Raw genomic sequence first — 16,499 nt, 5'->3', positions numbered from 1 at the left:
AATGATTGCAAGATGAACAAATAAATGTTCCTCAAAACACTGTTGTATCATTATTTGATATATTTTAACACGATTTTTCTAATGATTTTGATCATGAAGAGATTGTTTTAAGTTTTGTTAATGTTGATAATTTAGGCTCCTTAGAAATTCATGTATTTAATATGATACAGTTTTATAGGGTTAAAAGGACAACACTTAATTTTCTCTTAATTTCTTTCAGTGTTCTCTTATTATAAATTACACAGCCCAATGGTTCTTGATTGTCAGAAAGGCAATAAAAATGTTAGAACAATGTTGTCTGTGGTATATTTTCACAGCAAAACACCACAAGAAATGCCACAAATATTTCCACAAATTTTCAGAAAAGCCACAGCAAAATCATTCATTGTAGGCCGCAAAAATCTGAAAAAAAAATCCAGCAAAATCCTGGAGGGACTGAAAACTGGTTTAGTCTGTCTCTTGGTAGTAGATCCCCACAAAGATTGTAAAAATGAAAACTGTAAGCTTTTTTTTTTTTTTTTTTGTACGTTTTTTTCCCAACTTGTGCTTTCTCTGTACTTTTGTCATTTAAAGGTGTTCATTCAGAAATTGCCTTTAAAACCCTTCCTGCCATCCTGCCATCTGCACCATACCGCACAAATGGAAAAATGGTGCGCCCAACATACACTGAAATGAAGCGGTCCTTCATTGACATTCAACCTGTAAGTAAAAGCAACACTGCAAAATCATATGTGTTAAAATTACTTTGCTCTGTGTAGTCAAGTCACCTTTATTTATTTTATATAAGACACACTTTGTACAATACATATCGTTCCAAGAAGATATTTTGAAAAAAAAAATTATGACAGAATTTTCATTTTTGGGTGAATTATCACTTTAACCAATTTAAATTCGCTATAGCTTTAATTTAAATTCACTCATTTGTAAAGTTATTTTATCCATGAAATATCATCACAATGCATGTCAACTGAACTTTATTTTTTCTTTTAAGGTTGACACTAATATGGTGCAGTACTTGAACCATGAGACAAGCCAGAATCCACATGTCCTGGGGCCTCATTTATAAAGCGTGCGTACGCACAGATTTGATCTTAAGAGTGTGCGTACGCTTAAATCCACGCCAACCCTCATATTTATAAAAATGGTCTTTGACGTGGAAAAGTGCTTAGCGTGACGTCAGGGTCCGAGCAGACATACGCACTTTTTATTGTCAGAGTAATCCAGAATTTCTCAAATGTAAGCTGTTCTTGCAGGTCGCTGTTCTAAATTATGATGATTGGTGATGTTTTATATGTTAATGATATTAATTAGGAGTCGTTTACAAGGCAGAGAGCTGAAACCATTCAATTGCGCGCAAGTTCAAGATAATTTGCAATTCATAGATTTCACATCTGAAATAGGCACGTACGCTCGTTTTCTGTTCGTACGTTCATTCTATGAATCGCACGTACGCATTTCTGAGAAACGATCGTAAGATCAAATTTAGGACGGTTTCTGCGCAACATTTTATAAATGAGGCCCCTGGTGCTTGGTGACAAGAAAAACTCCTCCCAAGTTTTTATCATTTTCAACGGGGAGGCGATGGAACAGGATACATTACTACAAGCAGTGGATCTGTGTTTCAAACTTTTCTTTGTGTATGACTTCAACTACCCAAAGCCCTCTGCTTCCATTTGGGAGTTTTTGGATCACACAGTCTTTAATATTCCAGGAGGAGTTCCTTTTGCACACTGCCTCCTCCTTAAAAACTTTGTATTTAGTGATCAGTAAAAAACTTTATCCGATCATCAGTAGGTCCAGCATCCAGCAGATTTGTATTATTATTATTACTTGTGTTTATGATTATTTTTTGTTTTATTATTATGTTTATGTTATGTTCATTTTATTTGTGAACTGTATGTGCACATTTGTGTATGTTTTGATATGAATATGAATTGACACACTTTTGTTGGTTTTGAAGTCAGTGAACATCTTGAAAATGTCATATTTTTACACATTGTAAATTTAAATAAAATATTTAAAAATATATTTGTTAATGTATTTTTGCATATTTAAATAAATTCTGTAATTTACAACAAAGTAGTTTCATAATATAGTTTTATTAAGTAATTTTTAATAAAAATACTGATGTGAATTAATATAAATAATTCACTCAACTGTTGGGTAACTTTTAACCCAACTGGAATTTAACCCAATTCATTGGGTCAAAATAACCCACAGATGGGAAGGTGCTATACCAACCCATAGTTGGGTTACAAGTTGGGTTATTTTTAACCCAACATTTTTTAGTGAGAGTAAGGGTCCAGTGATGTCCTTCAGATAAGCCAGAACCAGTTTTTCAAATGATTTCATGACGAGAGACGTTAGAGCCACAGTTCTGTAGTCATTAAGTCCTGTCATCTTGGGTTTCTTTGGAACAGGGATGATGGTGGAGCGTTTGAAGCAGGAAGGGACTTCACACAACTCCAGAGATCTATTGAAGATCTGTGTGAAGATGGGGGCCAGCTGGTCAGCACAGGTTTTCAAGCAGGCTGGTGTCACACCATATGGGCCTGGTGCCTTCCTTCTCTTGTTCTTCCTGAAGACCTGGCGCACATCTTCTTCACTGATCTGAAGTACAGGAGTGGGGGACAGGGGGGTTGCTGGAGGTGTAAAACGGTTGTGTAGAGAGATGGTCAGGACGGATGTGGGGGGTTTCAAATCTACAATAAAACTCATTCAGGTCTTCAGCAAGTTGTTGATTCACCTCAGTGCTGGGGGATGGTGTCCTGTACTTGGTGATGGTTTTCAGGCCTTTCCACACTGAAGCAGAGTCATTGGAAGTGAACTGATCTTCCAGCTTTTTAGTGTAGGTCCTTTTAGCCTAATCTCCTTATTCAGTGTGTCCCTGGCCTGATTGTATAAGACTCTGTCCCCATTTCTGTAGGCGTCCTCTTTGGCCTGATGAAGGTGTATGAGTTTTGCTGTAAACCATGGCTTATCATTGTTGAATGTTACATAAGTCCTGGTGGGAATGCATATATCCTTACAGTAACTGATATATGAAGTTACAGTCTCTGTGAGCTTGTCCAGATTGGTGGCAGCAGCTTCAAAAACACTCCAATCAGTAAGGTCGAGATAGGCTTGTAAAACCCACTCTGTCTCGTTGGTCCATCTCTTTACAGTCTTTACCATAGGTTTAGCAGACTTAAGTTTTTGCCTGTAGTTTGGTATAAGATGAACCAGGCAGTGATCAGAGAGCCTCAAAGCTGCCCGTGGAACAGAGTGATATGCATTCTTTATTGTGGTGTAACAGTGATCCAATATATTACTTTCTCTGGTGGGACATGTAACATGCTGTCTGTATTTTGGCAGTTCACGTGAGAGATTTGCTTGATTCAATGGTCAAGTATTGGAAGAATTCTAAAGTATATATATATATATATATATATATATATAAAATTTTTTTTTTTTTTTTTTTATATATATATACAGTATATATATATATATATATACTGTAATTCATACTTACATGGAAAGTTCAAACTTTTTTAATCATTTTAGTGTTAACGGGTTCTGAAATACAGAATCCTTATCTCTGTTTAAAGTTAGGTTTCAGTGAAACACAATTGAAGGATTCAGTGACCTCAGTCACAATTACTGGAATCAAGTTTTATATGACTTAGTCATGTGACCCAGCAAAGTGTTGTGAAAGACATTTTGTTCCAGGGAAGGTTGCGTAACAACACAAGATATTTTGCCAGGTGTTGACTCATAATGTGACGTATTATTATGTTACCCTGAATCAAAATATTTGGGTACTTTCTGAGACAAATTTATGATAACTGAATTAACTGTACAACAGAATGTATGTTCAAAAATTTACATTTTATGGATCACCAGTTTAATAAATACAAAACGACAAACACTTTCTTTATAGAACATTATTTTATCAACACTTTTTTTTTTTTTTTTTTTGGTTTGTTTAAATAGGCACATGAATATAAATTTACTAAGACTAAATTTAAACACTACACCATAAAAATGAAAGACGCCATTTGGGGTTCTTGATCACATCACTGACAGAACCGTCTGATCTGACGAACCTCTAGGGATCCTTTTGTTCTCTGAGGAACTTGGAACCCACAAGTTCCTATGAGACCTTTAACCCCATTTAAGCCTTGTATCATATAAATGTCTACGACCTCTAAATTATCAACATGATCTTTGCTTTAAAAAAAAAAAGTTGTACACAATACTACCAAAGGCCTCTTAGTATAATTGTAGATAAATCGCCCTTCATGTCCTGGTACTTTTCCTTTGAAATCTTAATATATATATATATATATATATATATATATATATATATTTTTTTTTTTTTTTTTTTTTAATAAAGTAAACCTACAAATAACGTTTTTAGAAAAAGCATGTTAATATGTAAATATCATACATCAAGACAACAAGTGATTATTATTATTATTATTGTCATTGTTATTATTATATAATATCATGAGCCATATAAACCTGGTGTATGAAATATGATACTCAACAAACAAAAAACGCAAGCAAAGTGTTATATATATATATATATATATATATATATATATATATATATATATATATAGTTAAATATTTCAATAGTCAATAAAAATAATTAAAAAAGAAAAAGTATTTCTGACTGTTTCATGTAAGGCTTTACATGGTTAAAGACTCAATGCTAACCACTTCATAAGGAGGTTTTGAGGCACGTCAGATATTGATCTTCACCACACAGACATTTGAAAAAAGTTAAAAGAAAAATGTTTGTTATAATGTAATGTTACAAATGTTACAACTTCGTGTAATTATAAGAAATTTACTGCATACAGCCTGGCTAAACTGGCAGATTCTTGTTCTAGTTTTTGATCCAGAATATCTGTAAATTATTAGCCATTTTATTGACGTAACGTAAGAATGAGCTATATGATTCATCTGTAGATTCATGATTACAAAATCCGGAAAGCGAGTGATTTTATATTTGGCCACTATACAGAGGGGGAACCAATTTAGACCTAACGTAACATTTTTCTAATTATTAAAAGTGCTTTTTTTTTTTAACTGCATGTTTATATTCAAGTACTATTAAAAACAAAATTAATAAAACTATAATAAAACAGAGCCACTTTTATACCTTTTATACCTTTTTCCCGCATTCGTCGTCACTGATCCCCCCCTCTGCAGTTGTACTAGTCCAGCCTTTTTGAAGCTTTATCAACCTCGTGCTGAGTTTGTGCAATATCAGTTTGTGGGGTGAAGTGTGCTGTGCTAGTGATTATATTTGGTTGATCTACTCCTTGAAACCAGTTGCGTTTATTCATATATTTCGGTAAGCGTTGTTTTGTCTTCTTGTAAAATGTTTAACGTGAGATTATTTTATACCTTCTTTAATGTAATTGAGGGAGTTATGCTTAAAACTTCTTGAGATTTTTTTTTAAAGTAGAATTTTACAACGTATTTTATGTTTAGTAATGAGTGGTAGTGAGTAACCTATACTTTCTGAAATATGTTACTGAACAGCGTCAAACGCTGAGAGGGTTTATGAAGTCCTAAAACATTGTTAAACGTAAAAGAACATCAAAAACTCAGTGGTGTTTATTTCTTTCTTTTGTGTGCGTTCTCTCTCTCTCTCTCTCTCTCTCTCTCTCTCTCTCTCAGTTTTCAGTTGTTAAGACTATCATAGACGCGTTTTTTCCTGTTGAGATTAACTTTTCCTGTCTTTTTCAAGTGCGTCGAGTTCTTGTACCCATGTGAATTGCCCTAACGTTATCTGTTTCCTTTTTTAGGGCGTCTTTTTATGAGTAATCAAAAGCAGCAGAAGCCAACGCTAACAGGCCAGCGTTTTAAGACTCGAAAGAGAGGTTAGTTATTTTTAAGGGGACCGGGGCAAGTTGTCACGCATACTTTAGTGGAAGTTGAATTTAACAGCCATTGACGTGCCACATGTGCTAGCTTGCCCTGAACCATTACTTAAGAAATGCCCTCGAAAAGGTTCTGAAAACACCATTTCACTATGTAGTTACTACTTTGCTGAATTGTTTGTGTGTGTATATGTAATATCTGGCAGCATTACAAAATTCCAGAATACTTTGGTGAATATAATTCTGCTGTCCTAATGAAGTAGATGTTTGAAATTGTTAGTGAGCTAGTGAATGTTCTTTTGGCCTTAACTCTAAACCGTATAGTTACTGAGGTCTAGGCCTTGTGACACGTAGCCCAGGCACTCTACTGGACACTACATCTCAACTTCTTTTGCCTCCTTGTTTTTGAACAGATGAAAAGGAGAGATTTGACCCTACACAGTTTCAGGAGAGCATTGTACAAGGATTAAATCAAACTGGCACTGATTTAGAGGCTCTTGCCAAGTTCCTAGATTCCTCTGGAGCCAAGCTCAATTATCGTCGCTATGCAGAAACCCTGTTTGATATCTTGGTGGCTGGTGGAATGCTGGGTAAGAGGGTGTTGGGTTCTTGGAGCTCCTTTTGTTTCGGTTGTGAAGCGTAGTTTAACTAGAGCTTTTCCATTTGTCTTTGTTCCCTTTAGCTCCGGGAGGTGCCTTATCCGACGACATGACTCTGACTAACTTCTGTCTCTTCACAGCACCAGAAGATTTTAAGACCATGAAAGCATATGCTCAGGTATCTAAAGTCTCTTAGTAGGTCTATTAGCAATGTGCTTCCAGAACAGGGTCTCTCTAAGATAAAATGGGGTCTAAAAATCAGCATTATCAAGTTAACTCTTAATCTTGCCTGCTTTTTAGGTTTTTAACAAGTTAATCCGGCGTTACAAGTACCTGGAGAAAGGTTTTGAAGAGGAGATTAAAAAGGTAATTTGGAACTCAAATCTCGGCCTATAACACTTTAACTTGAGTTAAAATCAAAGACCCAAGATTGTGACTTAAACCTTTATTTTTTTTCCTCCCAGCTGCTCCTGTTTTTAAAAGGGTTCACTGAGTCTGAGCGCAACAAGCTTGCCATGCTCACTGGCATTTTACTGGCTAATGGGAGCCTATCAGCTTCAATCCTTAGCAGCCTCTTTAATGACAACTTGGTCAAAGACGGTATGTCTGACACTTGGCCATGCTAGGCTTTTTTTCTGATTTCTTTTTTTTTTTTTTTTTTATACTAAATGTGGTGTTACTTTAAATAGGTGTGTCTCCGGCCTTTGCTGTGAAGCTGTTTAAAACGTGGATCAATGAGAAGGACATTAACTCTGTGGCTGCCAGTCTGCGTAAGGTTGGCATGGACAACAGGTTGATGGTGAGTCTTAATTCATTGATGGCATGAGTGAACCTGTGCAATTTAACGCTGCCTATTCTATTATGGTTAACCTCTACTCATAGCCCATCATTCTCTTCTGTTGCAGGAGCTGTTTCCAGTGAACAAGCGAAGCCATGACCACTTCTCAAAATACTTCACTGACGCTGGGCTTAAGGAGCTCTCTGATTTTGCACGCAACCAGCAGTCGTTAGGAGCTCGCAAGGAGCTTCAGAAAGAGCTACAAGAGCAGATGTCTCAAGGGGTTTCTTTTAAAGAGGTATGTGAAGACCCTTCTACTTGTTTCAGAATTGACAAGTTACATTGTGATTCAAGACCGAGCTATTGTCAATCTCTGCTTTGTCGTGTAGATCATTGTGTATGGCAAGGAAGAAATGAAGAAGAGTGGCATCTCTGAGCAGATGATGACTGGTATCATGTGGACCAGTGTCATGAGCTTAGTGGAATGGAATAAGAAAGAGGAACTGGTCGCTGAACAAGCCATTAAACAGTTGAAGGTAAGCGTTAAGCATGGAAGAAAGTAACCATATCTTTTAGACTCCAATGGGTTTAACAGATTAACATGCCTTAACCTTGTTTTGATCACTGACAACCAAATTTGCATTTTCATTGTTTAAATCAGCCAATGGCCTTGTTGGTATTATGACCTACTTAATTCCTGACTTTTGGTCCTGTTTCTCTTTCTCAGCAACATAGCCCCCTTCTGAAGGCCTTCACCACACAGGGCATGTCTGAGCTCACTCTGCTGCTGAGAGTTCAAGAGTACTGTTACGACAACATCCACTTCATGAAAGCCTTCCAGAAGATTGTTTTGCTGCTCTATAAAGGTAGCATTTCTCAAATGCTGAATCTGTGGTGATTCTAGAGAGGTTTAATTAGGATGGTCCCTAAACCTTTTCTAATACTTTAAACTCTTCCTTTAGTGGATGTTTTGAGTGAAGAGGCTGTTCTTAAGTGGTATACTGAAGCTCACCTAGCCAAAGGAAAGAGTGTCTTCCTGGAGCAGATGAAGAAGTTTGTGGAGTGGCTGAAAAATGCTGAAGAGGGTGAGTATCAGTTATAATTAAACATGATTATTTCTTTGTCATTCACCTATTTAAAAAAAAATACACTCTTGTTTCAGAATCGGAGTCTGAGGAAGAAACGGACTGAGACTGAAGCCAGGTTGCTTCATTCTGGAATGAGAAACAATAGTTCGGACTGTAGATGGTTCTCTTGTAACCAAGTCGCCTGGTCTAGATCACTTTAGTGCTTAATTAACATGACTGTTTTTAATTTTTTTTTTTTTTTTTTAGAAAGAATTGTTACTTTTTTTTAAGGTTGCAATTGCAGTCAATATCAAGGAAGAATGACTTGTTCTCACATCTATGGAACTCTTGTCTAAGACCTTTTTAAGATGTTAATGAAATTGTTCTGGGTGTTTAAGTACAGTGCCGCCAGTGTGATTTAATGTTTTGTCTTTACTTTTATAAAAATAAAGATATTGTTGCTAGTCCATCTTCAGGAGTTCTTTAATTTTTGATGTGTTATTTCTTGTGACACACTGGTTGTCTGAATGTTGTGGTTTATATGTCTGTCATGATAAAATAAGGAGTTTAATTGAGATAAATTGGCATACAACATCTCGAAAGCCATAAGCACTGCATGATTCAAATGTTATTTTGCTAACACTTTACAATAAGGTTTCATTAAACATCAGGAAACTACAAGTTAACAGGAACAATACTTATGCAGCATTTATTAATCTTAGTAAGTACAGAATTTACTTATAGAAATGTTGTATCTGTTAACCTTGAATGGAAATGAATGGACATTAACATAGGTTAACCCTCAAGCATTTATATAGCAGCACTTAATTTGTCCTTTATGGACCAATTTGGGCACGAAGGTCTCAAGTGTGATGCCTTTGTGTGTGTCATCTGTAAAATTAAAAACCATCAATTTCTGTAATTGTGTTTTTTTTTTTTTCAGTAAAAAAAATGTAAACAAATTCAAGTAAGTTCAGACAGCCAAAACCTCACATACCAATGATAGTATAAAAATATGAATAGCCTCTATATGGCTGTAGTACTTAATGCCTGCATATGCTGAAATCTATAAACCATTGTTGTAACAAACTTAACTTCTTAGGTTTTAGATTTTATCAAAAGTTAAAATTGTAGAATTATTAAAATATATATATACATTAAAAAAAACTGTGTTGGTGTTTGTGTTGGGTGAGATTATACAAAGATGCCAAAGTATGCTTACAGACAAATCTGACCATGCTATAAGGAAATGACAAATAGGAGACAGAGTTACTTATTTCTAATAAATATTTCTCTAATATTTTCTTTGGGTGTATGTTTAGATGACAAACTTAGGAAAAGTAGTCAAGGTTTTTAATCGTTCAGATTAAGGAAACTATATATATATATATATATATATATATATATATATAAAAAGTCCCAAAAGATGCTTGAGGGTTAATAAATGCTGTAAAAATATATTATTCATTGCTAGATCATGTTACTTTATGCATTAATATTAACAAATTAACCTTATTGCAAAGTGTTATAGTTATTTCTGAGTCCCTGCTGTTCAGTGCTTGTCATTTAACTTGTTACTCGTTGCTATTCCTGTCTTGTGTGGGTCCAGTGAGGTCTTGGGCTTTGCTAATTTCCTGATTATTCTCTTCATAACTGTGAAGGTCTTGGCCTAGAACACAAAAAAGTAGTTTGGTCACAAAACAATGGCTGCAGTTCATTCTGCTGAGTTTCACAAATTTGTTCCTGTCAAGGCATGCGGTTTCTCAAAAATACAAATATCTGAATGTGCTTCACCCCATTTCCCACTCTATTCTCACACTGCCATGGCTGCAGCACTCTATTTTAAGGGTCAGTGAAAAGCTAAAAGCAAAATGAAAAAAAGTCAGTGCTGTAAAAATATGTATGTAACAAGTATTTACCCCTATCCTAAATAAACATGTACAGTATTGCTTAGTGACCCATGTGAAAAACTAATTGCCCTTTAAACTTAAAAACTGGTTTTAAAAGCAATAACAGGAACCAGCACTTCTGATAACTGGAGATCAGTCTTTCACAGTGCTGTGGCTGAAGCGATCAACCATACTGATCAAATATATTTTTGAATCCCATCTGCACATTTGCTTACAGTTTTGTACTTAATAAATTTTAGATTTTTATTTATTTATTCATTTTTATTTCTGATGCAATTTAGTATGAGAATCACACAAAACAGAAGAAATCATGATTGGAGCAAGCTTTTTTCACAGCACTGTAAGTAGACCCAGTGTGTGTGTGTGTGTGTGTGTGTGTGTGTGTGTATTATATATATATATAATAAATTATATAATAATTTATTATAATATATAATAAATTATATATTATATAATTTATTATTATATAATATATAATAATAAATTATATTATTATTTAGTTAATTTTTTTAAGGAATTAACTGCCATTGTAGATGTGTCTGAAATCTATAAGTATTTATTTATCTTTCTGTTATAGCTGATGATGATCTACATCCCTTGTGCAAATCATGTGTATTTTGTTTAAAGTTCCCATCTGATCAACCATATGGGTAATTTTTTAATCCAAGCCTGCATGTTGCTTACAGCTTTGCACTTACCAGATTCATTATCATCCATCCATTCTTCTTCTTAATTTTTCTCAGACTCAGCTCCTTCTTCATGTATGTCCTGTTCTTTATAGTTCTCTGCAACATGCTTGTTTTTGAGGGTCTGGTTAACATCTGCATCTTTAAAAATGAAAAATAAAAGAACATGATATGAAATGATGCCTAGTTCATGGTTAAAACATGCAAAGAAACAGACAGTTGTCCTTGGATGCCTGCAAAATGTGTGTTACTGCATAAAATGTTTAATCAACTTTAATCAAATTTATGCTGTAGATAACATTTTATTTGGGTGTTACACTGATCTTTAATTTGATGGTATTCTCATCACAACTGGATTAAGGAATTACAGCTCTTCAATATGTACATCCCGCCTTTTTCAAGGGACATAAGTAATGGAATGACAGTTGACTCAAAAGCCTTTTCATGGACAGATATGGGCAATTCCTTCGTTATTTCTACTTCACCTGTAGATAAAATTTTATTTATGTGTTGATTTAATTGAACAGGGCTGGCAGTAATCAGGTCTGTTTGTGTAGTCCAGCTGAACCCCATTGTGAATGCAGTTTCATAGATGTAGGAATTAGTAGGCCTAAATACAGGGGCAAATATTTCACACAGGTCCAGTTGGTAACAGTTTTGTTTGACAGCCCTTGTGCATCTCATGTATATTTATAGTTCCAGACTGATCAACCACAGAGATATTTTTTAATCCAAAACTACACGCTCTTGTTTACAGTTTTGTACTTCATACATTTATAATCACCCATTGTTTCTTCATTGTTTTCAGACTCATCTCCATCTTCATTTGTATCCTGTTCTGCATTGTACTCTGAATCATGATTGTTTCTGAGAGCCTGATTAACATCTTCACCTGTAGAAATGATAAAATAAAGGAACAAAATGAAATAAGACCCACTTCATGGATTATACATGCAAAGACACAGACAGTTCCCCTTTGGTTGCCTGGTAAATGCCAAAGAATTAAATATAGATTTTATTATCTCTATTTATTATGAATAACAGAATTAATTGAGGTTCTAATTAGTTATTTTGTACACAGGGACTGTCATTCTGACTATCACCAGACAACCAGAGGCAAACAGAGACTTTAACCTCAGGATTTGCATTCCGTTATTATTTTTGATTTGTACATATGGGCCAAACTCTGTCAGAACATTATAATGGCACATACAGATAGGTCCATAAATATCTGGACACTGACACAAGTTTCATAATTTTGGCTCTGTATGCCACCTGGATAGAATAAAAATGAAACAATCAAGATGAAATTGAAGAGCAGACTTTAAGCTTTAATTCAAAATATAAAAACTATAAATATAGTAAAATATTAAAAATATAACATATAAAATATAAAATAACACATATAAAATATATAAATATATAAACACTAAAAAATATAACATACAAAGCTTAGGAATTACAACCATTTTTATACACACTCCCCCAATTTTCAGGGGCTCAAATGTAATTGGACAAATAAATATGATCATAAATAAAATGTTCATTTTTATTATTTTGTTGAGAATCCTTTGTCTGCCTTAAGTCTGGAACTCACGGACCTCACCAGAGACTGCGTTTTCACCTTTGTGCTGCTTTGCCAGGTCTTTAATGCTGCTGATTTCAGTTGTTGTTTGTGTGTGGGTCTTTCTGCCTTTAGTTTTGTCTTCAGTAAGTGAAATGCATGCTCAATTGGGTTGAGATCAGGAGATTGACTTGGCCATTGCAGAATATTCCACTTTTTTACCTTCTCCTGGGTTGCTTTTGCTGTATGTTTTGGGTCATCGTCCATTTGTACTATGACGCGCCGAATCAACTTTGCTCCATTTGACTGAATCTGGGCAGAGAGTATATCCCTATACACTTCAGAATTCTTCCGGCTACTGCTGTCCTTTGTCACATCATCATTAAACACCAGCGACCCAGTGCCACTGGAAACCATGCAGCTCATGCCATCACACTGCTCCACCATGTTTCACAGATGATGTTGTGTGCTTTGGATCATGAGCTGTTCCAAGCCTTCTCCTTACTTTTTTCTTCCCATCATTCTGGTACAGGTTGATCTTAATTTCTTGCCGTCCAAAGAACACTTTTCCAGAAGTGATCTTGCTTGTTTATATGTTTTTTGTTTAATCTGGCCTTGTTTGCACCTTGTGGTGAACCCTCTGTATTTGCTCTGGTGAAGTCTTCTCTGGATTGTAGACTTTCACAGTGACACGTCTACCTCCTGGAGAGTGTTCTTGTCTTGGCTGGATGTTGTGAAAGGGTTTTTCTTTATCATGGAGAGGATTCTCTGATCATCCACCTATGTTGTCCTCCGTGGACGTCCAGTCCTGTTTATGTTGCTGAGCTCACCAGTGCATTATTTTTATCTCAGAATGTACCAAACTGTTGATTCGGCCATGTTCCTGCTATCTCTGTGATGGATTTGTTTTGATTTTGAAACCTAACAATTGTCTGTTTCGCTTGCATGGAAAGCTCCTTTGACTGCATGATGTGTGTTCACAGCAACAGCTTCCAAATGCAAATGGCACACTTAGAATCAACTCCAGAACTTTGCTTAATTGGTGTAGAAATAACGTAGGAATAGCCCACATCTGTCCATGAAAAGGCTTTTGAGTCAACTGTCATTCCATTACTTATGTCCCTTGAAAAAGGCGGGATGTATATATTGAAGAGCTGTAATTCCTTAATCCAGTTGTGATGAGAATACCATCAAATCAAAGATCAATGTGTGCACTTTAAGCCCATATTCATTATATAACTGTAACTTGAATATGTTTTGGTCAACAGCTAAAATAATAAAAATTGTGCCTGTGTCCAAATATATGTGGACCAACTGTATCATATGGGATTTGTTTATTTGACACTTTTGCACCTTTTTTAAGCTTAAAAATGGTAACTGCACTGCCATTAAATAGACAAGTAGGTATATATGCTGCATATCAACCAGAGCTTCACAGGTCTCAACACTCAGATTCAAAATTCAAAAGTAGTGAAAAGTTGTGATTTTAAACTTACCTTGTGCTTCTGTCCCTGAGAATCCACACATGTTTATCAAATTTTGTTGTGTGCTATCTTTAGCTAAATGACACAGAAGATAATTCATGAATAACATTTGTAGAGCATCAATTAAAATGCAAATCAAAGAGCTCAAAATGAAGACAAATTTTTAACTCCAGATCTTTTTTTAATCTAATTGGCAAAACTATGCCATTATTGTTGCACATCTGGGAAACTGAAAGCCATATCATATACATATTTTGAGGTTATGAACACCTATATGTCTTACCCTTATTTTGTCTTCGGCAAATGAAGTAAAAGACCACTGTGATCACCACGATAAGCGCGATAGCACCGATGATGGCTAAAATAACTGGTAGAATGATATTCTCATCTGTTTGTGGAATATATAATTACAAGAACATAACAATAAATAATCGTAACCCAGATTCATCATAAACACTGTACTTCAGCCAGCAGTTATTGTAATGTGCATGAAGTTGACCTGTGAGGCAGTCTTTCAAGGCAAAACTGGTGCTCTTTTGGCTAACTTCATTTTTCACAGTGCAAGTAAAGACTGAATCAGGCTTCTCCTCCTTGCTGATATGAAGTTCTTGCCCAGAGTGTTGTATTGAATTTGATCCAGTCCATTCAAAGGTTGTTTGGAATTGAGATGAAACTGAGCAGAATAGTGTTTTTGATTCTGTAATATTGTTCAGTATACAGGTCACATTAGGCTGCTGCACAGCATCTGATGGGAACATGGAGAATACGGGATTTTGTAGTTTCTATGTAAGTAGTACATTTTTTTTTTTTTAAACAAAGCTAAATCACATGGCTACAAGATGCTGAAATGTTTGAAACATATACCAACTAGTAGATTTGCTGGGTTTAAGACGGTTAATGATATTTATTTAGAGTAAAATTCTCAAAAATACCCATTATGTTTTGTTGCATTCTTTTGTCATACATAGAATTCCAGCTTGATATTATTGTTGCATTATTTTGTCATACATAGAAGTCTTGATATTATTAGTAGTAGTACCATTATTAGTATCATTATTGTTGTTGTTGTTGCTTATTTTGCTTTGGTTAAATAAGTGACTTCTTGGAAAGTGTAGAAATACTTTTATTGTTTATATCATCACAATGTGATTCATTACATTCATCAACAGAATAGGGCAGCATCTCAGGCTCTTTAAAAACCAGCATAGTTGGTACAGTATTTTGTATGCTGGTGTCCTTAACTGGCAGGATTTTCTTGGTTATCCAGCTTTACCAGCTGTGCTTTAATGGCGAGCAGCATGATTATGTGGATATGCCATCCAGGCCAACGTTAAATCAGTACTAACCAACAATATTGGTGTCTTTTTTCTTTCTCAATTGCAAAAAGTCACTTACCAATAACTTGAACTTCATTTTCAGAATTTTGCAGCTTTCCATCGATCTGTATTACAGACTTATAAATACCACTGTCCTGGCTGGTCATGCGAAGAACAATGAGCTGCCCAGTAATGATTTGAATCTCTGATCTTCCTATGAATTGACCATAGTCTTGAAATTCTTTCAAATCATGTTCAGCCACCTTGTTTCCATTGAATGTCCACAAAATGTCTTCAGGATTTCCTTGTATATTTGGATTTAAAGTCACACTCTTCCCATTCTCAACATGGATGATAGAAGTTACAGCATCTGTATAACATTTATAAAATGAAAGAATATGGTGCAAGATTAAAAATCTAAAGCATACTCATCTAAAACCTCTAAAAGTTAACAACACAAGATTTTTACAGTGAAAATGATAACCTCAATGCAATAGTGTATTAGCTTGTTTCCTAGTCCTAAATAAAATTTTGGCTGCTACTTCAACATTGTCTTTAACATTAGGATACTTCAGCAAAGAAATTGATTTGTGGATACAGTATAATTCATTGTTTGCTTAACCTGGACATGTTCTGAAGCGATTGAGGAAGCACTCAACCCTTAACGATTTGAACAGATTATTGAAAAGAACTAAACTTTCAATATCATTTAAAATATGATGCAAAAAAACTATGGTCAATTATAAACAACATTACTTACTGAATCTTGATAATATTACGCAGACAAAAAGATTAAATACTTCCCCGAGCGTTTTCATTTTCTTTCACTTTTGTATTTGTTTCAGCTGTTCCAGGTAAAACCGGTCCGCCCATCCACCCACCCTCAGGGAATCTGTAGTGAGACTTTAGCAGTGAGTGGCTTTTATGCATTTGTATCAGTCTGAAACTGTAGTTAAAACATGAATGGGATCTGACTGCATTATTGTAAGTTGCCACACCTGAACCTCCTTAATGGAAAAGGTATGTCATTCATCTGTTTATTCAGTCACACTAAGCTCCACCCCAGCTGTTAAAGGGATAGCTCACTCAAAAATGAAAATTCTGTTATTACTTAACCTTAAATTGTTCCTAACCTGTATGAGTTTATTTGTTCTGTTGAACACATAAGAAGATATTTTGGAGAATATGTGTAACCAAACAGCTGATGGTCCCCACTGAC

General features: G+C 35.1%; 2 protein-coding genes across 4 annotated transcripts; one reads left to right on the top strand and one right to left on the bottom strand.

Moving 5' to 3' along the window:
• Nucleotides 1-5,194: 5,194 nt before the first annotated feature.
• Nucleotides 5,195-9,716, top strand: bzw1b (basic leucine zipper and W2 domains 1b). Its single transcript, XM_058788146.1, has 12 exons — nucleotides 5,195-5,344; nucleotides 5,802-5,876; nucleotides 6,290-6,466; nucleotides 6,559-6,653; nucleotides 6,776-6,841; nucleotides 6,940-7,075; nucleotides 7,165-7,274; nucleotides 7,381-7,551; nucleotides 7,643-7,789; nucleotides 7,981-8,119; nucleotides 8,216-8,338; nucleotides 8,416-9,716. The coding sequence occupies exons 2-12, from the start codon at nucleotides 5,813-5,815 to the stop codon at nucleotides 8,442-8,444; spliced, it is 1,257 nt and encodes a 418-aa protein (XP_058644129.1). The 5' UTR covers nucleotides 5,195-5,344; nucleotides 5,802-5,812; the 3' UTR covers nucleotides 8,445-9,716.
• On the bottom strand, nucleotides 9,234-16,194 carry si:dkey-11f4.14 (uncharacterized). 3 transcript variants are annotated; one of them, XM_058788147.1, is made up of 8 exons: nucleotides 16,041-16,194; nucleotides 15,360-15,650; nucleotides 14,464-14,709; nucleotides 14,248-14,352; nucleotides 13,977-14,039; nucleotides 11,689-11,808; nucleotides 10,929-11,057; nucleotides 9,234-9,989 (listed from the first exon to the last, which is right to left on the bottom strand). In XM_058788147.1, exons 1-7 carry the CDS (start codon nucleotides 16,096-16,098, stop codon nucleotides 10,960-10,962), a joined length of 981 nt encoding a protein of 326 aa, XP_058644130.1. In that variant the 5' UTR covers nucleotides 16,099-16,194; the 3' UTR covers nucleotides 9,234-9,989; nucleotides 10,929-10,959. The 3 variants fall into 3 exon arrangements, with proteins under 3 accessions (XP_058644130.1, XP_058644131.1, XP_058644132.1); XM_058788148.1 differs by having other exon boundaries at nucleotides 11,701-11,808; XM_058788149.1 differs by lacking the exon at nucleotides 11,689-11,808.
• Between the last annotated feature and the right edge of the window lie 305 nt (nucleotides 16,195-16,499).

This window comes from Onychostoma macrolepis, chromosome 09, assembly GCF_012432095.1.
Source record: "Onychostoma macrolepis isolate SWU-2019 chromosome 09, ASM1243209v1, whole genome shotgun sequence".
Lineage (NCBI taxonomy): Eukaryota > Metazoa > Chordata > Actinopteri > Cypriniformes > Cyprinidae > Onychostoma > Onychostoma macrolepis.
This window is presented reverse-complemented; position numbering and strand designations above follow the sequence as displayed.

Bases quoted from the DNA above. Each gene is read 5' to 3' on its own strand.
- si:dkey-11f4.14 (XM_058788147.1), bottom strand. From the start codon at position 16,098: ATGAAAACGCTCGGGGAAGTATTTAATCTTTTTGTCTGCGTAATATTA. The intron at 15,651-16,040 runs GTAAGTAATGTT...AATGTTATACAG, and splicing joins CGTAATATTATCAAGATTCA to ATGCTGTAACTTCTATCATC. The intron at 11,809-13,976 runs GTAAGTTTAAAA...TCATTTCTACAG, and splicing joins CTCAGGGACAGAAGCACAAG to GTGAAGATGTTAATCAGGCT.
- bzw1b (XM_058788146.1), top strand. From the start codon at position 5,813: ATGAGTAATCAAAAGCAGCAGAAGCCAACGCTAACAGGCCAGCGTTTT. The intron at 6,842-6,939 runs GTAATTTGGAAC...TTTTCCTCCCAG, and splicing joins TTGAAGAGGAGATTAAAAAG to CTGCTCCTGTTTTTAAAAGG. The intron at 7,552-7,642 runs GTATGTGAAGAC...TTTGTCGTGTAG, and splicing joins AAGGGGTTTCTTTTAAAGAG to ATCATTGTGTATGGCAAGGA.